This window comes from Platichthys flesus, chromosome 16, assembly GCF_949316205.1.
Source record: "Platichthys flesus chromosome 16, fPlaFle2.1, whole genome shotgun sequence".
Lineage (NCBI taxonomy): Eukaryota > Metazoa > Chordata > Actinopteri > Pleuronectiformes > Pleuronectidae > Platichthys > Platichthys flesus.
Window position 1 is genome coordinate 6,865,833 of NC_084960.1, and position 22,019 is coordinate 6,887,851.

At 45.9% G+C, this 22,019-nt stretch overlaps 2 protein-coding genes across 2 annotated transcripts; one reads left to right on the plus strand and one right to left on the minus strand.

The window, feature by feature from the left end:
- Positions 1-2,918: 2,918 nt before the first annotated feature.
- On the minus strand, positions 2,919-15,193 carry cacng4b (calcium channel, voltage-dependent, gamma subunit 4b). The gene is made up of 4 exons (XM_062407247.1): positions 14,696-15,193; positions 6,339-6,422; positions 5,285-5,425; positions 2,919-4,951 (listed from the first exon to the last, which is right to left on the minus strand). The coding sequence occupies exons 1-4, from the start codon at positions 14,916-14,918 to the stop codon at positions 4,425-4,427; spliced, it is 975 nt and encodes a 324-aa protein (XP_062263231.1). The 5' UTR covers positions 14,919-15,193; the 3' UTR covers positions 2,919-4,424.
- Positions 15,194-17,448: 2,255 nt separating this feature from the next.
- Positions 17,449-20,394, plus strand: zgc:161969 (uncharacterized protein LOC569044 homolog). Its single transcript, XM_062408698.1, has 2 exons — positions 17,449-17,964; positions 18,256-20,394. Exons 1-2 carry the CDS (start codon positions 17,773-17,775, stop codon positions 19,966-19,968), a joined length of 1,905 nt encoding a protein of 634 aa, XP_062264682.1. The 5' UTR covers positions 17,449-17,772; the 3' UTR covers positions 19,969-20,394.
- The last annotated feature ends 1,625 nt before the right edge of the window (positions 20,395-22,019 follow it).

Consider the following 22,019-nt stretch of genomic DNA (forward strand, 5'->3'; position numbering starts at 1 on the left):
AGCTAGGAGCCGATACCAGCGTGTCCTGGTGGAGGAAGGGCGAGGTGGAACACAGGAAGCGGGTGACAGCACCTGGCAAGAAGGACTAGTTATCAACCTCACCAGGAATATCCCTGGCTAACTTTCAACCGCCTGCGACGACAGAAACATACTGAAGCACTCTGGCTGAAATCAGGATTGACACGTCGAAACGCAGCAGCGATTAACTTCAATTACAGCTGCCAGCTTCCCTGAAAAACAACCTTAATTGGCGGCTAATTTTACCCGTAGCCGAATAGATTGCAAAGCCTTCAGAGAGACCCGCCTGTGTTCATCTGCTAATGACAGGCAACATCACTCCAGCTAAATTAGATTACCCGTGCCCTGAGGCCATTTCTATGAGGGTCACGTTAATATTCTTCTCTGAAACAACGGGATCAGTTAGTGTGCACCTTCGCCTCAGTGACGCCAGCCTCCCTCGCTCGGCTGTTGCTAAAGCGCTGGCCCTGGATCTGCATGCAGCGGCGGTTGGGTGATGTCGGACTGCGAATTTGCGAGTTAATGAGTGCAGATTGAAGAAAAATTTAATTAGGTGACGATTACAGGGGCTGATGTAGCTGTTGTACTGCAACATCAGATATTACAATCAAAAGATAATTTCCCCAGCCAGATAAAGAGCTCTGATTCCTCCAGTGAAATCTCACCAGCACAATTACACACATCAGACAGGGAAATTTAGTTTTATTCATCAATCTTATATGAGCCACATCGCACCCCGCTGTATCCCTGGTTGATGGTTCTACATGAATTACCAGATAAGAAGAACCAGAAAACGCTGCTTTTCCATTTACAGCTGCATATATAGGAAACACATGAAAAGCAGAGGAAACAAAGTTGTTACACTGATGTGTTTAAAGCTTTTATTCTCCTTTGAGAAGTAAAAACATGTTGTGGCAAAAAATACATTAACCTCCGGCCCAATTTCTCTGCCCACCACCTCTCAAGTTCTCTGTGCCCACTGATTCAATCAGCCGGCTGACTGTTGAGATTCTAAAGGGATTTAAAAAATTGGTTCCATTTTGTCAGGAAAGCATCTCTCAGAGCCAGAGTGACGTCTTTTTAACATTCAGAACTAGGCGCTCGGCCATTAGCAGGACGCTGACTTATGATTTAGTTTCTGAGGAAAAAAAGCAGAGACTCTGGCGCTGAAGGAGCTCATAGCTCATTCTGAGGCGACAGTGATTCCGACTGGTGCAGAGGAAATGAGGAGGATTTCATAGAAGGTCAGCCGCAGACAGCTGAAGAACTGTCTTCAATGGAAAACAAGCCCCACTGAGATGAATGCAGCTTTTGTCATTTGTCATTATATATGCTATATAATTCCATTTCAGATATTTTTGAATGAAGGATAATTGTATTTATTTCTCCAGCAGTGGAATCTGTTCATTGATTGTTCCACCACATTTTTTTCAGAATGAAATATCTGAAAAACATAACATTTGCCATAGCGCCACCCTCAGCTCTCTCATTTTGTTATCTGCTTTTGTTTATGACTCACCACACACTGTAATATAAAACACAAAAATATAAAATAACAGAAACCTTTGAGGAAAATGCATTTAACGTGCACTGTGACATTTTAGATTGGTCTGTGTCCCATCTGCTAACATGGAGGAGGAGTGATTTCCATAACTCATACTGCAGCCCGCCACCAGGGGGCGATCAAGAGGCTTTGGATTCACTTTAGGTTGAGGAGTCATGTCTAACATCTTTATATTCAGTCTGTGACAAACCATAACAGTCACACCTGCTTCAGGTGTGCTTTGTGTTTAATGCGTCCTAGCAATTGTTGCTGTAAAAATCTGTAAAGTAATAAAATGTAAAGTTATTTTTTTTTATTATGCATCTCATCCAATTAAAACCTTCCACACTGTGTGTATTCGCTAAAATGTGTATTTGTGTTTATTTCTAGACAAAAATGAACCATGCACTTATTTCACAACAAGAGTAAGACATGAATCAATATGAAAACATACAGTAAAGTACACACACACACAAACAATATCAAATAGTGTTAGATTTATTTTTGACTGATATTAGCTCGTTAAACCTGAATATAAGACGTTTAAATTGATGTATGACCCAGATTGTATTAAAACATTATTATGAATATATTCATTGAAACAATGCTTTGAAGCTTCTGTTCATGTTTTTGCACATTTAACTTAGGTCTTATTTTTTGTAATATTTTTTATTGTACTTTTATATACAACTTTACAGCTTTACATTACAAACAAACACATTTTGATATTTTCCCTTACACTGTAGTATAAGAGTGTGTCGGGTCTACACTCAGAATGGATCGCACTGCCGGCTGACTCTTACACGAGCCCAGTGTAGTACATGAGGCGGTATCTCTAATGGAATATCCAACACACTAAATACAATCAAATACTATTGTGCGGTTGAGTGAGCTCGCTTGCCAAACCAGAACCAACTGAATAGCCCTCAGAAAAAAGAAAACCCCTCCCTCCCCAGCTGGTTCCTGGAACAAGACGAAGCAAACACTCCCTCACAGCCATTTTTTCTACATACAGAAATGGCGTTTTCTTCTTTTTTTTGGTCCTCAAGTAATTTTCACCAGGTTTGTCTTTGTCACTGGTCCATTTCCCCGCAGCACTGCCACCGACACAGGAGAGGACTTCGACAGCCTTCAACCTGCCACAACAAGACAGTATTTCCTGAGAGAACTAAAAGAAAGAGCAGAGATGGACGTGCAGGGACGAGAGTAGACACGCATCGCATGTCTTGTCATTAGAGCAGAATCCTTCAGGGACAAGGTTGGAGACAGCTCCCTCTGCCTCTGTCTGAGTTTGACATGAGAGTGTGTGTGGGGGCGGGGGGGGGGGGGGGGGGGGTGAAGGCAGCCGGATGGACTCAACGGGCAGTGTGATAGACAGACATGCGTTCTCCGCCCTGACCCTGATCCTTATCCATTTAACACCATGGTTGCCAGGGATCCACTCACAGCAAGAGGAAGTCCTGACCCGTACCGTTTCCACAGCTCTGGGGACCACCCCCCCCCCCCCCCCTTTATGACACATACACAATGTCACATCCATCGAGAGGTTTTGATAGAAGGATGGCAGACTGATACGAAAGTGAATAAAATAAGAGGAGGTGTTCCACCGACAAATGTCAGAGAAGAATAGGATTAAGGAGAAGGCAGCAGGGGAGATAGATCCTTCAGTGTAGCTGCTTTCAGACACTGAACCCCGGAGATCCTCCAGACATTGTGAGGAGGGGCTGTGTGTGTGTGTGTGAATGCAAATGTCCGAGGGAGAGCCTCCGGATGTTCTGCGGACCTTCTCTGGCCAGTCCCCTTGTAGAAAGTCTGCAGTAGCCGAAGAGAGAACACAGCAGGAGATTCACAGCAAGGGAGTGGGTGTGTTGATGATGTTTCTGACAGACGCATAAATAAATAAATTGAAAAACAAATATCTCCAGAAGAAATTAAAGGAAGAAGACACTGACGAAGATGTCAAGACTGTTTCTGGAGATGAGGGCTGAGACCGGTATCAATGTGAACAAAAACATGTGATTTGCCTGCTGCATCAGCCCTCAACTGGACGCTACAGACATTTCTGTTGCTCCTGCTGCATGTGTGAAAGAAAATCCGAAAACGGCTTATGTTTGGAGGACTGGACGTGTTGACTTGTACTATGTGCTAAAATACAAAACATTCAATATGCTACAATTCAGCAAGCCAAAACATTTTGTTTAGACGGTGAACACGGGGAAAAAAGATGCTTTAAAAATATTTATAATCTGTTTAAAAGGCCATATTTTATCCTAAAAGAGAGTAAAGACAGAGCCCCGGGTTCCTCTTTCATACCTGTGGGTGTAAGGCAGGACCAAACTGGTAATGAGGACACAATATAGCTTTGGAGAGAGGTCCACACTTTGAACTACACACACACATACATACACAAATAAATCCAACACTTTCAAGTTGCAGAGAAGATTCCATGTAGCACCTTGTTAAATAACTTACTGGTAGAGTATCGCTGATTGGCTCAATGCTTCACTTTCTCATTACACAAACTATTACACAATCAAGGGCTGTGATCCACACACTGTTCAACGAAGTATTTTTGACACAGTTTAAAGATAACACAAAATTTGCATTGGCGACGGACAATGGCAGCTCTACCCTGCTGTGATGGTCCCTAAAAGCAGGTAAATAATCGAGTTCTCTCAAACGGCTCCTCCTCCATCCAGCTGACTGGCCTGTGGCCTCCGTCTGCTCATTTTCCAGAGGAACCAGTCTCTGAGAACTGGGCCTCGAACATGGCAGGCTATCACAGGCGCTCAGGCTCCAGCAGGTCTGCCCTGAGACTTTCACATCATTTCCTGGTCGTCCTCGAGCCCGGCAAAATGCTCCATCACACGGGTGTGGTCCTGCGATTCACCCCGTCTTTTAAATCGTTGGGAAAACAGTTATGGACCTGGAGGAACTCGGCAGCAGCCTCGTGCTCAGGGCTGTACGTGTTGTCCGTCACGCTGTCCCTCGCCAGGGCGTACATGGAGAGCTCGTCCATGGCACCACTGGAGGACGCCATCCCCTTCAGCCCGGCCACTGGGGAGTTCTCCCGCGACCCCTCCGTCGAGTGGGAGCTGGCGCGCGACGTCCGCCGGCGGTAGCGGAAGCTCGGTATCCTGGAGTAAGGGGAGGAGGACGAGAGCGAGCGGATTAACTCGCGCCTCGCCTTCCAGCGGACCTCCTTGTTCCTCTCGATGTAGATGTTGATGGCGAGGACGGCCACGGCCTCGGCCACAATGAAGGAGAGGGCGCCGAAGTAGAAGGACCAACCGTAGGAGTAGGTGTACTTCTTGTCGTCATCACGTTTGTCACTGGGGTCTCCTGCATTGCTGGAGATGTAGACGATGATTCCGATGATGTTGCTCAGACCTGGATTTTTAAAAAACAAAACAGAAAGACAAGAAATGAGCAAAGACAATTCAGAGAAAGGTCATAAGGATGTGGATAAAACAGCATAAACAATCAGACCCTCTAGCTACCACTTTAATCTTCCAATGATTACGGGACTCCTACTTAATGACCTCCTCATCACTTGATTGGAGATCCTGACCCTCAGTCTTTATGATTGCACCTCTGCTACATCAAGCCGCCTTTGTTCATTACCACACCCCCCCGCCCCCGAACACGACCCCCCCCCCCCCCCCCCCCCGCAGCAGGAGCGCGCGGGGGGGGGGGGTGTGGTAATGAAACCCTCCAGCTCACCTGCAGCGACGAAGAGAATGCCTGCGCTGAGGAGGAAGTTGTTTGTCTTGTTGTAGACCCTCCCCAGGGCGACACACAGCCCCCCCAGCATCAGCAGGCCGGTGCTGAGGATGGGGAACACACTGGAGGCACGCACTATACCTGCAGAGACAAAGGGATCGTTAAGAAGGCCACGGTGAATGCTTCAAACAAAGTTCATTATCCGATATTTGATTGGACGACGGAGGGGCTAGTTAGTGAAACACAGACACAAATGAATGACATCCATCATTAGATTCGACTATAAGGCATTTAACAGATCCATAGATCCATAAAAAGATTTATCACAACCAATCAGGCTGTGGGATTTGTTCATTCTTCTAGTAACACAGGTTGTAAAAGAAAAAGAAGACTCTGTTAAATCATTAGAATTTCCATTACCCTGCCGAGCCCTCATCTCTCCAGTTCCGCCTCCTCTCCATCCATTTTGGAGAACTCCATTATGATTTATACTTTGGGGCCTTGTTGTGACAAAGCTTTGCTAATCAGCTGTGGGATGTAACAAGAGCGCTGACTCACTATCACCTCCCCAGAAATGAATCACTCTGCCATTTTACAACTTCCAAAAGATGGATGAGCGTATTCAGCTGTGAGGTCCTTTATTAAGCCCTCCTTTTATTCAGTAGTCGTGATGCACTGAGGTTGGACTTTGTCTAAAGTCTGATAAGTCTTCTTTGTTACTTTCTGCATATTAGGCAGATCCTGAGTTCACTGTGCTTCAAACAGAGGTGCTCTGCTGATTCAACATCTCCAATTGAATCTAACGACTAATCACAAGTTTCTGTTTCTACTTGTTTTTACCTTGAATTTTAATGCTGCTGCTGCAAAAAGAGTCTTCAAGACAAATGAGATTAAATCTTCTTGTAGTGGGCACAGCTGAAATATGATAGAAAGTTCTGGTTTTGGTCAACCTCTGTATAAACAGGCATCACTTGATTGGAGACTGCTCTAACTGCTGGGTGATAAGACGTGTGCCCTTTACCCTGTAAAGCTAAAGAGACGCTCATGCACTTACGCAGCAGGTATTCAGAGCTGTCCGTGTCGTAGTCGTTGTCGTCAGGGAAATGGTTGATTCTGTAACAGCTGCCTTGGTTGATACCTGCAGGACAGAAAGACAGAAAGACTGAGTCTCCATGTGAAAAACCAAAGACTGTACACATCGAGGAGATGTAGCAGTCGTATAGGAACTGGGGGATGAGTACATGGACCTGAGAACTCGACACAGAAGAAAACATGCAAATGGTGAAAACATCCTTTTCCCAACACAAGCGCAGGAAACAGGAAATGCACTGCAAGTGCTCACAACACAAACAAATACTTAACATGACCAAATACTCACAGCACAACCGAATACATCACAATCAAATACTCACACAACAACTAAATACAACACAATAAAATACTCACAACTAAATACAACACAACCAATTGTCTTTTCAAGCAAACTGAAATTAAACTGGATTTATCCGATGCTCTGGGAGAGGGTCACACTCTCTCTGTTCATTTCTCACTCTCTGTTCGGTTGCTCTCGGCTTGGAAGGATGTGCGCGGCCGAGTCGGAGCCACAGCTGCTCCCCTTGGCCGGTGACTGTGTCCACTGGAGTAAGACCCTGCTGTTTGTCTTCTCTCATTCAAAGGAGGATGGAGTGCGGGGGGGGGGGGTCGCCCCTCAGACCAACTTGTTACTCTTCACGTACTAAGGCGAGGAAACAGGAGCAGCGGGATATAGAAGGAAAACACGGCCTTGTTCATCTAACTGGGCCGTGTTCGGTTGGTCTACTGTTAGCAATGAGTAACACTACGAGGCAGGCAAGTGTTATTCATTGCTCAACACTGTGAAAATAACTTGTGGATCGTCCTTTCAAAGCTGTTCCCCTTTTCTAATAAACACTTCGTTATGAAAACCATTTTCCCTTTTGTTTTAGTCATTCATTAAATCCTCTTTGGTTTGGATGTTTGCACGTAGCTCACAAAAGCTACACCTTCTTCTGGGATTGACTCATTACGCTCAGTTGGTTTTCACTTCAAACTGCTGATGGGACCTTTGATCTTTGATTTGAAACTGAGGATCACAGCTCAGTGCACACACACATTCGAACAGGGACCATCAACGTGAGGGGGGGCACCGCCGGTGTGACGAGGATCAGTTCATTGGCGCTTCCTAGGCGGTTGTGTGATTAAGATTTGCACTGCCCGCAGGGATTCGATCGGTCGTGGCCCGTGTCCAGCTCAGACTCAGGTAAACGGCTGATTGCTGGGCGGGGGGGGGGGGGGGGGGGGGGGTTGAGGACAAGAAGCCTATTTGAACAACAGGTGAGCTGGAACAGGAGGGTGAGAGTGAGAGAGGTAAAAAAAAGCCTGTTGCAGTAATCGAGCAGGGCTACAGACAACACCTTGTCTCGGGGGGAAGAGGTTGGGGTTGGTGGGTTTAATGGATGTGCTCGGTGCAGTGGTGGGAATGCTGGGAGCTCTTTGGCTATGCGTTCAACATTTGGGCTGTGGTCCCCCTCAACACTTCATCATTCTGCAAACAACACCCACGGTATTAAAGGTGTGCTGGGCTGTGGCTTCATTTGCATAGTTTTACATAAGCATATCAGCTTTTTTCTTTCTGTGTGTGTCTGTTCGTGTGTATCTCTGAGTCCATGGAAGCAATTGGCCATCCGCTAACCCCACCAGCCTTAGTTACCGTTGCTCCTCCTGTCGAGCATTTGGTTCTTACTCAAGCAGATAACTCGGCTTTTCCTCCTGCCAGCCACAGACCTGCAGCTCAGGTTTTACCGAGGTGTGATGATGACCGGTCAGCTGGTTAAACCTCATTTAAACTTAGCCTGTATCTCTCAAAGCACCAATGACTTTTATTTATCCCACCTCAAGAACACAAAGAACCCCTTTTATCCCTAATGGACAGATTAGGGCACGCTCGCTTCCATTAACTAGGTCTGCCGCCTAATAAGGGACATCAAATTAATTAGCATCAAATCGCTCGGTGGAAATGGAGGACACGTTTCTGTGTCTAGTCAAAAAAAGGGCTGTGAGCTATTTCAGGCAGCGACGTGAGACTGTGTGCCTGGTAAATCACACACACACACACACACACACACACACACACACACACACACACACACACACACATACGGCTCACAAGGTTGGATATAAACATGATGAATGAAGATAACAGAAATACAGACACCTTTGCTATCCTGCTAATTGCTGTGTAAACACCACACGCTTGCTTGTCACTGCATTTAGAAGCACATTTTTGTTTGGTAGGCGGGGGGGGGGGGGGGTCGACAGCTGTCTGTTTATTTCATCCCGAAACACAAAGATTAATTTTGACCTGTGCACAAGGTATGAGTCCAGACAGCAGCCACTCCTCTGCCTCGTCTTGTGTGTGTGTGTGTGTGTGTGTGTGTGTGTGTGTGTGTGTGTGTGTGTGTGTGTGTGTGTGTGTGTGTGTGTGTGTGTGTGTGTGTGTGTGTGTGTGTGTGATATAGATTGGAAGAAACAGAAGACAATATTGCAACTGATTTGGAATCTGATTATAAGCCCCGGCCTGGAGGCTTGTGATTTATGAGTGACAGTTATCAGCTCAATGTCTATGTTTAGCTTGTGTGTGTGTGCAGGGTCAGATGGACTCTTCATGAAATGATAAAAGGTCTGAATACTGACAAGCTGCGAGGGAAGGAGGAGGAGGAGGAGGAGGGAGGAAGTGGAGATTAAACAAGGGATGGGGGTGCGAGGAAATGAAACACCAGAGAGCGGAGGAATGATGGGGACAGTGGTCACATGTAAGAGAGACTCAGCCGGAGGATGATGGCAGGGAAGCAACGAGGGAGAGATTAGGAAAGATAGAGCGTTAAATGGACAAAACGAGGACAGGGCAATAAAGGTTGGATGGTCAGTTGGGCAAAGTAACAAATGTTAAAGTCCAGGCTGGAGCTTGTTGTACATGTTTTTAACGTGTGGATGATGAACAAAGATGATAAATAAGTGTTTTATGTGCAGATTTGCGGGGGGGAATTTTTTCATGGTGATCGTTGTGTCAAACCGTGAGTTAACCCCTCACAGTCAACACATTACATGGGGAGTAATGGATTCCCCGGGCCTGACTGGAGCTGCCAAGCCCCACGCTGAGCATCACCTCCTCTTCACCATGCCAACCGCTGTTGGTCTTCAATAAGCTCATTTACATAAACATCCTCCGAGGACGCTTTTGACATCTTCATTGTAGTTTCGGTACCCGCCCAATAGGAGACAAACCCCCCCTTTCCCTTCACAGAGCTGTCACCACTTAACAGTACACAAACACAACCCGGAGACTCGCACGTTGTGTCGGGAGCAGCTGTCACAAGCGGCGGTGCCACAGAGAACAGGATGATGCACGTCGTCATTATTTTGAATTAGGCCGGCCAATAAGGGAGCCGCCTCAGGGGAATACACCAATAGCATTGTCTCACTGAATCCGACAACTGCTCACTCCGGTGATTCCAGGAGTACAGTGCATCATGACAACGAGCTCCGTGTGGCACAGGCCTCCAGTCCCCCGGTTTCACTCGGCGTTAGCTCCGGAAATAGATTGATGAATAAACCAATCAAAAGTGACTTTAATATTGCATTTCACTTGAACCGCGTTGCCTCCGGTGGGTGACACACCCTCGGCAAAGCAACACCTAACACATCTGAAGCAATTAGGGGTAGTGGCACATTGTTCTGCTCCCCCCACCTCCCTGTTAATATCCTCCCTGCTTTCAGATCCGCGACGGAGAGTGCGACCACTGACGAGGGAGAACGCTCTGTGGCGGTGGGATGATTAGGTTTTATAAAGCTGTAAACAGATAGAGCACCGCTTCTGCGACTTGATATCAAACGCAGACATGCTCGCACAGCTCGCACAGGCACCGCAACACACACATTTATTAGTTTGGAAACAGGGGACACCAGAGCAGAATATAAAAGTGCTGTTGTGCAATCACAACAAACCTTTTTTCAGTGCAAGCGAGGGGGGAAATAAGAGAAAGCAATTTGGTGCAGATATCAGTGATTCAGTGTTGATGGGTCTGACGCTTTGCTAATTAAATTTTCAACAGGCTGCAATTTAGTCCAACACAGCTCTGCATGGTGTTGCCAGATTTTAGGGAGAAAATGTAACATCTATCGGCACATGTAGCTTCTCTGTTGTGAAAGTTGTTATGCATTGTTAATAACTTGAGACTCAAAGCATAGTAGCAAGCAAGTATAATACAATTTATATAGGCCTACTAAATAATGCAATATATATTGTTATTCTTGTTAAACCGCAATTCCTGTCTTTCCTCTGTCCAAATCATCATGTGGTGAACCAGGTGTCCATCACGAAAAGCAACTGTGGAACCAGAAGAGACTCAATATATTGATTAAGCCATCAATCTAGTGATGAGTAGAAAATGCTTATCCACGCGTTTGAGAAGACGAGATGCATCGTGCATTGTTCACCTACTTGCTCTGTATTGCAAATGACCACTAGAGGGCACACCACAGATTTGCATGCTGTGAATAGAAAGCCCGGGTGAGGGCAGCTTGTGTTTCCCTCTGAGCTGATGGCCGAAAAGCAATTGCCGCGCCACCAGCTTGGATGTGAGGCCCTGAATTCAACCATGTTCCTGAGTTTTGTTGCTGATGAACCTACCACACACGGCCCCTACACTGCCCCTGTTATTCACGCGTGTAATGCATTTTACAGATGTGTAGCGTAAATATCTGAGATTGTACACGAAGGGGCACAGGATACGTGAGGCACCCACTATGTGTTCATATACAAGCAAGTCTACCCACAGCCTCCAGCCCGATTCATGCTCCTGCATCGAAGCTACGCCCGTGTGTACGCACGTAGCCTACACAGGGGGCCGAGTAGTCATTGTTGCACTCAGATGAATGAGAGTGGTGCTGTAATTACACTGCCGAAACGCGACTGGCGGTAGAGTTTCTATGCTGGTTTTGAGTGTCTCCCATATTTAAAACATTTCTGGGGTCTCTGTTTACTTCAGAACAATGGCGAGTGTTGCTCAGTGGATCTTGTTGAAATTGGAGATGATAGATGTCGAAGAGCATGACGTTTTGGGAAATATATTTAGTTGTACCACTCTTGTGTGTGTGTGTTTGTGTTGAGTATCAAGTTAGCACCAGTTGCCATTAGCTTTAGCTCGACACAAAGACTGTGAACGGGAAGAAACAGCTCGCCTGCTAACTGTCCAGAGCTTGCTTAGTTAGCTCCATGCTGAGTGTGCGCACATGAGAGCGGCATCGATCTCTAACTCTCAATAAGAAAGTCATTAAGTGTATTTACTAAAGTGTCCTATTGAATTGCCTGCTATTACAAAGACCTTTGAGGAGAGGAGGTGAAATGAAATGGACCAATGACTGAAAGGAACTAAGGGTTTGTGCTCTGACAGAGGGTTCATGGTTAAAAGCAGAATAGCAGAAGGGGAAGCTTTGATGGGGCGGATGAGAGAATGATGAGGATGGAGTTGTTCAAGTTAAATAAGGGATGAATAAACAGAGGGTGCACATCAAGCAGAAGAGAGGACGGACGGAGAGACTGAGGTGGAAGTCGGTTACCTGCTGGTTAATTGCTGCCCCTGCTTTGCTTTCTCAATTGACGCATTTTAATTACAGACTTGTGGAGCAAGGCCCCCGCCAGCCCACCTCCATCTGGATGTTAACTGTAAATATGTACCTGCTAATTGGATTATTCATAAGGTTAGTTTTCACTGTAAGAACTAGTATTTATATCCTCAAAGTCACACATAAGCAACAGCCTCTGGCGTGCAGCCGACTCCCATTCAAATGAGTTGCACTGAAGGGCGCCACCCTGGCCTCGCCGAATCCATGTGGGAAGACAAACCGAGGAAAACAAAAAAATCCAGAGAAATGAAAAAGCACTGCTTGAGTGACGGCGGCGCTGACCTCACAGTAAAGTCGCTCCATTCAACATATTCCTGCCGGTCCCTTAAAGGTCAAGCACGCCTGCTGAGGAAGAGGGAACGCACACATCGCAGCAGGGGTGACGACAAACACTAGAACACATTCATTAGGTGGTTGTGTGAAAGACAGAGAGGAAGGGGGGTGGGGGGTTGGGGGGGTGCTGGACAGTGTTACCACAATGTGTTGTCGCCGAGAGAAAGAGTCGCTGCAATCTGTTCGGGCCAAATGTGCTGATGTTTTCCCCAGTAGCTGTGATTCGCACAGAGCCGACCCCCGTCAACAAGCCAGTGTTTTTGTCATTACGCACAGAGGGATGTATGTGCGTGTGTGTGTGTGTGTGTAGGGTGGGGTGGGTTGGGGGGGGGTCTTCCTTTCTCCTCTATACTTATGAGTCTCCATGACAACAAGAGCCACTGTCCAGCAGCTTGCAGCTTTTAGCAGAAGCACAGAAGTGAAACTATTAACACAGGAGAGAACGATATGGTAACTCGTGGCTTTGTTTGTGCAAATTGTGCTTTTCAAAAAAAAGACGCCTCACTGCACGGAGCCGGTCCTTTGTCCCCCGGCCTCATCACCATTGATTCAGTCCCCGCTGTCCTTAATCCACTTCCACGAGTTACTCCCCCACGTTATTTCCTGACGGGAAATCACGGTTGACATAACAGTTGCCCGGTGTTTGTGATGTACTGTTGCTTCTCTCGGGGTCTCGGAAGTTCACGTGCAGCCAAGCATCATGACTCTCAAGGAATTGAAAGTCAGGTTGTTACTCGTGTGTGTCTTAAGTGTTCGGCTTTGGCACAGGATGAGGAAGAAACTGTTTGATCACAGACGACAGCGGGTCTCTTAAAATCTGGACAATGTGACTCAACAATTCACAGAGTGAACTACAGACACCTGGTCCTACACAAAAACTGTTTTTTACAAAGGCAACGCCAATTTTTATTTTGCCGTTTGGTTGCAACATATTCAGCTGCTTCTAGGAAGAAGGGCACAAAGTGGTTCAGGTGCTTTTTAAATGAATGAATGAAAACACCTCACTGCACATCCACACAAACAACAACATGATCCACAGAGAATGCACAAAATTACATTTTCGAATGTGGCCTCTGAATGTTATTTCTGTATCTAAAATAGTGCTCCAGAAAAGAGAATAAGGTTTATTCTCAGGTCTCTGAGCAGCTCCATTCAACCTGCTGCTGGAACACAATGTGCTGTTCATGGTCCACACCTCCTCCTGTATATTCAGTCTCTGTACATATAACGTGGTGCCTGCCTGAGTGTGTGGACACACAGTTTTTAACTCTACCACTAATGTAAATTTATTGACAGAGAGTTTATAATTACACACATATGGCGTTTCTGCATTCTATATATGTGATGACTTTAAAGGTACATTTAGTCAGTTTTGATGTATTTCTAGATTGTCTCTAAATTAAAATGCAGTTTTTTTCTTTAATTGTTTTGCTTTACTTTCATGCTGCAGGGTTTTATTTGTAAGTGAAGCAGTTTCCATGGTTTTTTCTCTGCGTCACGACAGACGTTTGTGCCATGAAGAAAACCACCAGTCACGTTTACTCACTCATGTAGAGCTGAAGCTCAGGAGTGAAGTGGTGGCCGGGAAAAAAGGTTGGTCAATGAATGAGACGTCACAGCCAACGCAACTCTGTTCCAAACATCTACTGCGTAAAAATGATCCAAAACATGTTTTCCAAAAGGATGAAAAGTTGAAAGACGTTTCTCTCAACTTCAACAAAAAAATATTAATTTCTATTTTGCATGGGCATGACGTGAACTCGGAGTCTTCTATTTTTAAAGCACTGGGCATGTTTCTATAGCAATTTCAGGGATGTTGCCAAGCAACAGCATCGGATACAATGGAGACATGAATGAAAGTTGACTGATAGCGCGCACATCTCCTGACTCAAAGGTGAATGGGCTCAGACGCGCCGGCTGGGCACCTCATCCTTCACTCAGCCATATGTATTGTGCGGGTCTGGGCTTGAACAATGCGATGGAACAGTGAACAGACAGCTTGAGCTGAGTGCGTATAGTGGTACTCCGTGCGTTTGATTCCCCTTAATCTGCCACTTCACCATGTGAATAATAAAAAATCCCTACTCGCGTGCTTTATCCACACTTTTTCCATCTGATATCTCTAGCCATTGAAAGTTGTTCCACACGTGTGATGTGTTTCTTGCAGTTCGCCTATCTCCCTGCATCTGCCGTGCGTAAAGGGAGAGCTTGGCTCGTGCGCTCGAGCGGCTGTGCGCACACAGAAACGAAAGATTCATCCTTGGGAAAATAAAAGTGTTTTTTTAACATCGTTGTGGTCAATGTTTAATCACCACATATATAATATACATACATTGTTTCATGTCGTATATGAATCAAAAGTGAGAATAGACTCACCCTCAATACAGCAGATTCTCCACAGCCCGGAGTGGGTGAGATCGCCTCTCTTGGTTCTGGGCTGAGACTGGGTGTCATCCGAGGTGGCGTTGGTTGCGTTGCAGATGTACGCCCGCGAATAGAGCCAGTAGTCCGTTCCGATGGCGATGGTCATCAGACTGAAGGCAGCGAAAGCCCCCACGGTGGCCAGCAGCGTTTGAACCCCGCGGTCACACCAAGCCATGACGCTTCATACTAGTCCACACTCTCAGCGGTCCAGCGTGCACGCACCAGAGCGCGTCAGGGCGCGGATCCTTGGCTCATAATGGATCAGGTCCGTATGCACAGATTTCTTCCAATCTGCTGAAAGTGGACTGGAGAATGAGTGACACGTGCACCTGATGCTCAAACCCAACTGGTGGCTGCTGCTGTGGATGAGTGATGACACCAGTTGTGTCCACTCCAGAAGCTCCACACGGGTTTGAAGCGCACAGGACAGCAGGGCAGCAGCATCATGCACTAACTCAGACGCCTTCAAATCTCCTCACCACTTCTTTCTCTTCTGTTTTCCCTCTTTTATCTTTGTCTCAAAACACTTTCCCCTCTGTTCCCACACTGATTGCGTCTCTGTTAATAGCCATGGCCACAGAGAGGGCTACGTCAATGGCTGTTAAGTGAGACCCCACCCTCACCAAATCGAACCAATGGAGGGGATGTGCTGTTGAATAAAGAAATTAAAAAAGCTGTGACATCTCAATTTACAACTGAATGCTTTTCTAAATTAAAAAAATGTATGGAGAAATATTAATCAGCCAAACAAACCAGGGTCTCGTCTCAGAATATATGATTATCACCAAACATCCAGAGAGTCAGCTGTCAGGGTGAGGCTGAGGGAGTGGGGGGAGAGACTTAACGACAGGCTGACACAGTGGTGTGTCTCTCTGTGGTGCACTAACGCCAAACATCCATTTCCCTGCGGAAACGACTATTAAAAAAGCAATTAAATGCTTGATGAGAGCAGTACAAGACTAACACACACACACACACAGACGGAAAGACAGATAGATGGATTCATCAATAATAACACTGTCACTTTACATTCTGAGAAAAAATCAGTTCATTAACGAGAAATAAATAAGACATGTGAATAATTTACAAAATATCCCTTTCTCAGAATCACTCAGGCAAACTCTTCCCCTCTTTTTCCTCTGACTTCAATCATGCAGCTGACAAATTGGATAATTAAAGATGCAAAATAATCAAATTAAAAAACACAACATTCATGGCAGTATGAACAAAAACACACGTGCTTAAAGGGGTAGTTCACACAAAAAAATTTGGAAATTCCCTCATTATCCACTCTCCACTTTGCCAGTGGAGGGGTGGGTGACTTTTGGAGTTTGAGGGGTAAACAGTGTTGCAGCCAAGAGCACAGAGGCGAGAGCTCGTGTGGTGCGATTCATCATGTTGCCCAAATAAAGTGACATTTTATTAGTGTAGCATTAGTGTTCAGTTGAGTGCAGGAATAGTGACGGTTGATTTGAGTTTGGATGTATTTGAAAACATTTTGACAAGCAAAAACCTGAAGTGAAATCAGATCAGCTGATCAGACTTTGACCCTTGAGGTGGCTGCTCTACACACACGTCCCCTATCGAGTTGAAAACAACTCAAATAAAGACAAAGCTGCTCTTCAACACGAGGTGAGTTCACGTTCAAAGTGTTAATTGTAATGTTTTGTATTTTTATTATGTAGAGCTACATAGTTTGTGTCATAGTTTGTTTATGTAGAGCTACATAGTTTGTGTTATTTTTGGTTCGAAGCTTCAGTCATTGGCCTAATGGCCTTACTGGGATAAGCTCTTTAATCACATGCTGTTCCTGGTAGGGCTGGGTATATAGATTAGCATGTTTCAATAGGGCCTCCAATTGTGCCAACATGGTAGCTTCTTAAACGTCTGCACTGGTACCATAACAATACTTTTTAATATTTAGATTATACATTTTTCTTCACAAAACATGCCAAGACAATCTTTATTTACTATCTAATGCCAGTTTTCAGGTCTGGTTTATTATTATTATCAAGCAGGGATCTTTCGAGTGGAAGCTGTCCACAGCAGCATAGCCCTTGGTTTCCCCTGCTGGTTGTGAATGATTCCATCTGGCTCAGGGATGCATTATAGGCGGGTCTGTCTTTGTTCAAACTGACATGAATATTGTGATATGTTTTTTTTAATTATTATTTAGCATCTTATGAACCAATGGTCAGCTGCATGATTAAAGTCAGTGGGAGGTGTTTGTGTGAGTGAGTCAGAGAAATGGAGAATTTGTTATCTATTTTTCTATCTATCTATTTTTCTATCTATCTATCTAAATGTTGTGAAACTTTTCCAATAACAATAGACTGAGATAATATCAGGTGTAATGTTGAGACCATAAATAAGCTAAAAAAAAGTGTTAGTTTAAAGTGTTTGAAAATCAATGTTTTCTTTTGGCTTGAAGCTTTTCGATGTAAATGAAATAAACATGTGCTGAAGATTGTTTTTTATAAATCAGTGGTGATTCAGCTCTTTATTTCTATATCTCTGTCTCAGTCTGTTTTTCTTGATATGGTTATTTCCTCTATCTTCAACCCAGATGATCACAGATTTCTCTGAACATTACCCAATGGATGCATCAATTAAAACATGTTGAGCTTTACTCCCGCTACCTGATGGTGGCGCTAAACCACTGCTCCACCGGAGTTAGAGGGAATTCTACCCATGATCCTCCTGTGCATGGGAGGAAACATCACAAGGATCGGACTGTGACGATGGAGCAAGGGCCTCCACGTGTGTTTTACGCATGCGCACAGCTCCACTGTGGCCTCGCCGTGGGCTCATCTGGCTGCGAGGGCGCATGCGTAAATCTGTCCCATGACGTCAGTGTCGGCTCCCCGTGTGTCTCGCGCACAACGTCTGAACAAAGGCCTGCCCCTTTTTTCATGAGGATTTCTCTGCCGCCATCGTTACTTTACGAGTAATCACGATTACTACATCGGATTACGCTACTTTTTCTTATTTTCCCGAGGCGTCGCTGACCGCAGGGGAACGCGTCCGTGATGGATGCGGATCAGCACGAGAGCAGCGGCGAGACCAAGTCGGCCATGCACACTTGGCGGTTTCGCCACCATTTCACGTACAAGGCAGATCAGGGAAAGAATATCATCGTGCAGTGTAATCTGTGTCTGCCGAGGGTCAACCTGCTGTCCACGTCGAAAACCTCCACGTCCAACCTCAAGAAGCATTTAGACGTGAGTTTCAGGAAGTCGTGTGACTGTGCCGATCAGGTCCGGTTAATGTTTGCAAGAGTCAATGAATGAACAGCAGCCCCCCCCACCCCCCGTGATTAACCACGTTACATGGTGCTGAGTACCCACTCGTGTCGCTGGAGCCTCCTCACGTTACACTCCTGCACGAAACTCCACCAGCGTGTTGTTTTCAACCCTCTTTTCTTTGCAATTTGAAGTTTGCGCACGGATTTGAACACAACTGACACGCACACAACCCGTAACACAAACCCTCTGGGTGTTTTTGTCTTTCAGAGAACACACTTGGGCTGCGAAGCCTGCCCTGACGTCAAGAGGGGGAGGAAGAAAGAGGAACGCAACGGTGAGGAGAGCAGGCACTGCCAGCTCAAGAAGCTCAAGGCAGAGATCATCTCCAAGTACACCACCCAGGCAAAGGTCGACGACCTCATCTACGACTTCATCGTGGAGGACTGCCTGTCGTTTTATGTGCTGGAGCAGCCGGGCTTCATGAAGCTGATCGCAGGCTTGACTGAGGGGCTGAAGTCCATGGACAGGGTGACCTTGTTTACAAAGGTGGACCAGAGCTTCTCCAGGATGCGGGAGGAGCTCATGTCCAGGCTCAGCAGCGCCCAGTACGTGTGCACCACGGCTGACATCTGGACAGCCAACAACAGGAGCTTCTTCGGGATGACCTGCCACTGGATCGACAGCTTCTCTCTGGAGAGGAAGTCTGTCGCTCTGGGGTTCGCCCGGCTGCAGGGCAAGATCACGTACGACACCATCGCTGGGCGCATACATGACATCCACGTGGCCTTCAACATCGAGAGCAAGGTTCAGATCACGGTCACGGACAACGGCAGCCCCTTCACGAGCGTCTTCAAGGAGTTTGCAGTGGACAGCCATGACAGCGACGATGACATTGGGTTCTTTGAGAACGTGAGCGCTGTGCTGCAGGGCGAGCCGGAGAAGGGCCTGCTCCTGTTCCTGCCCACGGTGCAGCGCTGCGCCTCACACACCCTGGAGCAGATTGTGGCCGAGGACTTTTGGCAGGCGGTGTCCCAGGGGCCCATGTGCCAGCTGCATTACAGCACCATGGCCAAGGTCTTTTCCATATTTAGCAAATGTCACCATCTCCAGGTGGGTATGGACGCAGCGGAGGAGATAGGAAAGATGGCGCTCGTGGTCCCTTCAGTAATCCGCTGGAACGTGGAGTACTGTGCCGTGCAGAAGATCGTCTCCCTCACCGAGCGCGAGCTGACGGAGCTGTGCGCCCGCCTGGAGGTGCCACGCATGCAGCCGGAGGAGATGGCCTTCCTGAAGGAATACGTGACGGTTTTCCACCCGCTCGCTTTTGCACTGGAACTTTTCCAGGCCGAGCAGAAATGCTACCTGGGTCTGGTCATCCCGACCGTGCTCAGTCTGAAGAACAAGCTGAACGAGCAGAAAGACACCACAACCTACTTCGGCGACGTCATCAACGCCATCGCGATGGGTATTGACGTGCGGTTCCTGGAGCTGTTTGCCAGCACGGAGGCAAAGATCGCAACAGCTACAACGCCACAGTTCCGCCTGTGGTGGATGGCTGCGTCCGAGCGGGAGGAGATGTGCTCCCTGCTGGCCACAGAGGCGTCGCTGATGGATCCCTGCACCGAAACCGAGGCGAGCCCCAGCCGGGACCCGTCCACCATCAAGTCGGAGGACGACTTCTTCAGCTACGGCTCCGCGAAGCCTTACGCGCAGATCCAGCAGCGGGGGGTGATGGAGGAGATCCGCAAGTACATTGAAGGAACAGGGAAGAGCCTGGAGTGCCTGCAGGACTTCCCCCGAGTGAAGCAGCTCTTCCTCAAGTACAACACCACCCTGCCGTCCACGGCGCCCGTCCAGCGGCTCTTCAGTCAGAAGGGCAACCTGGTGACGTCTCAGAGGAACTTTCTGACCGACGACTACTTTGAGCGCATTCAACTTTTGAGATACAACAGCAACTTGCTCTCTTTGAACATAGAGTGAATTGAATGCCATGAACTCTGTTTCTCTCTCTCTCTCTCTCTCGCTCAGCCTTTTCATTGACACGGAATCAAACCACATTGTGCTTAAACCGTCACAGGAAACCACCGAGCTCATCATCTCATCACGTGTTTTCTAAAGGAGCCCTGACCTGCTCTAATAGGCGTTGCTTATTTCTCCCACTCCACAATGGCCTAAAGAAAAAAAATCTGAATTGACAATCATTGACAGTGACATTCAAGGACTGAATATACTGACGCTATCTTTTTCAGCGTGCTGTCGTTTTGAGTTGAAGTAGCCACAGGGTTAAAAAGAAGTGATCTTTTTTTTTTTGGTCTTTCATTTCAGTTAGTTTTTTCTACGGCTGTTAAATGAGAATGCATCTCCTGTCTGTATGTTTTATATCATATATAAAGATATACGTGACAATGTAGTCTCACCTCGTGTTCCTCCACCAGCTGAAAATCACAAGTGATCACATAACTGATGGAAAACTGAAAGATTTTCTCTGCAATGTGCCCAGATGTCAGTTAAGAGCTTTGGTGTCCTCTGACAGCTGCCTGGAGACCAACAGGAGACTGTCAAAACACACACACACAAACATACACACTCTGACAGACACACACACAGGCGGAACTGTCGGAAACATGACACTTGTGAAGATGCTAAACTAATCTCTAGAGAGCATGAAGAACCAGGGGAGTTTTTTTTTATCTAGTTTTCAACATTATGCCTGTACGACCGTATTCACACACACACACACGTATAAATATGTATGTGTTGTTTGAATTTGCTTGCTGCACTCACAAAGGATTATGCTTTACATAAACCGGAAATTGAGCTGCTCCAAATTCTATATTCCTTTCCAGACAGACCTGGATTGCATTCTGCAACACTTCAGCTGACGAGGAGAAAACACCTCCAACAACTGGTTGCACTGAAAAGATAAACATCCACAGAGTTCCACTCAACAGGTGTGGAACTAAATGTTTAGTGGAGTCAATGGGACTGTCATGTTGGTAAAACTACATGTTACATTTAAAATTACTTCCTTGAATTATATGGTTTCAACTGGAATATAAACAAACATTTATATAATATATAATAATTCAGTTCTCTTTGTCCATACCACTGTCTTATGCAACACAGCCTGAGTTTTGAGGCTGTCTTGATATGAGTGTTTAAAGAATATGTCTAGAAATATATTCTATATTAAACCAATCACCATAATTCTGTTTTTTTAAAACAATTCTGGGAAAGAAATGTTCTGAGCAGGACACTTCAAAGTTAAAACAGTGGTGACTGATTCACAACTCAAGTATTTCAGATTCCCGTTTGATCTGAGCTGATTCTCATAACATGTTCTGTGTTAACTCAAATGTCCTCAATGATGTGATCCAGTGTCAAAGAGAACAAGTGCCACAGGATCATCTGGTGAACAAGGTTCGACTACATGTTTAGAAAATCTTTGTGACAACCCTGCCACCTGCTGGACACAGGTGAACTTCAGTGAAAGCCACTTGTTTGGTTACTCCAGAAAAATACTTCTAATGAAAAAATTCAAACAAAGCTCAGGCCCCAGTTCAAACTTTGATCCAAAGTAGAAGTTTTAATGGCTTCAGGAAAATAAATGGTAGAAAGTATAACTTTTGAAAACAAACCAGTAATACCCGCCACCACATTAACACACACCTTAACAGGATCATGTTGGGCACAAAGTGGGTGAAAGGTGATGAGGGTTATGATGTGAATGTGCTTGTGTTACTTGGTTTGTGACTTGTGTGTGGGGACACAAAATGTAACACGTAAAATAGGGATAACAGTTCATTTTTATTTAAAAACCAGAGCTTTTAAAACAGTGCTGGGTTTCAGGCAGTTTCTTTTTTTAGAACTAATTTCACCTGCTTTAGACAAGATCCTCTCACAGGGCACAGATGAAGCTGGGGTACAAAGAAAAGATACCGCAAATTTGTACAAGTTAGGAAATATATATTTTTTTTGTTTACCACAGTCTAGGGGATTCTCCAATCTTTCTGTGTTCGGTTCAGCCAGGA

Bases quoted from the DNA above. Each gene is read 5' to 3' on its own strand.
- cacng4b (XM_062407247.1), bottom strand. From the start codon at position 14,918: ATGGCTTGGTGTGACCGCGGGGTTCAAACGCTGCTGGCCACCGTGGGG. The intron at 5,426-6,338 runs GTAAGTGCATGA...TTGTCTCTGCAG, and splicing joins CAGCTCTGAATACCTGCTGC to GTATAGTGCGTGCCTCCAGT. The intron at 4,952-5,284 runs GTGAGCTGGAGG...TTAAAAATCCAG, and splicing joins CATTCTCTTCGTCGCTGCAG to GTCTGAGCAACATCATCGGA.
- zgc:161969 (XM_062408698.1), top strand. From the start codon at position 17,773: ATGGATGCGGATCAGCACGAGAGCAGCGGCGAGACCAAGTCGGCCATG. The intron at 17,965-18,255 runs GTGAGTTTCAGG...TTTGTCTTTCAG, and splicing joins ACCTCAAGAAGCATTTAGAC to AGAACACACTTGGGCTGCGA.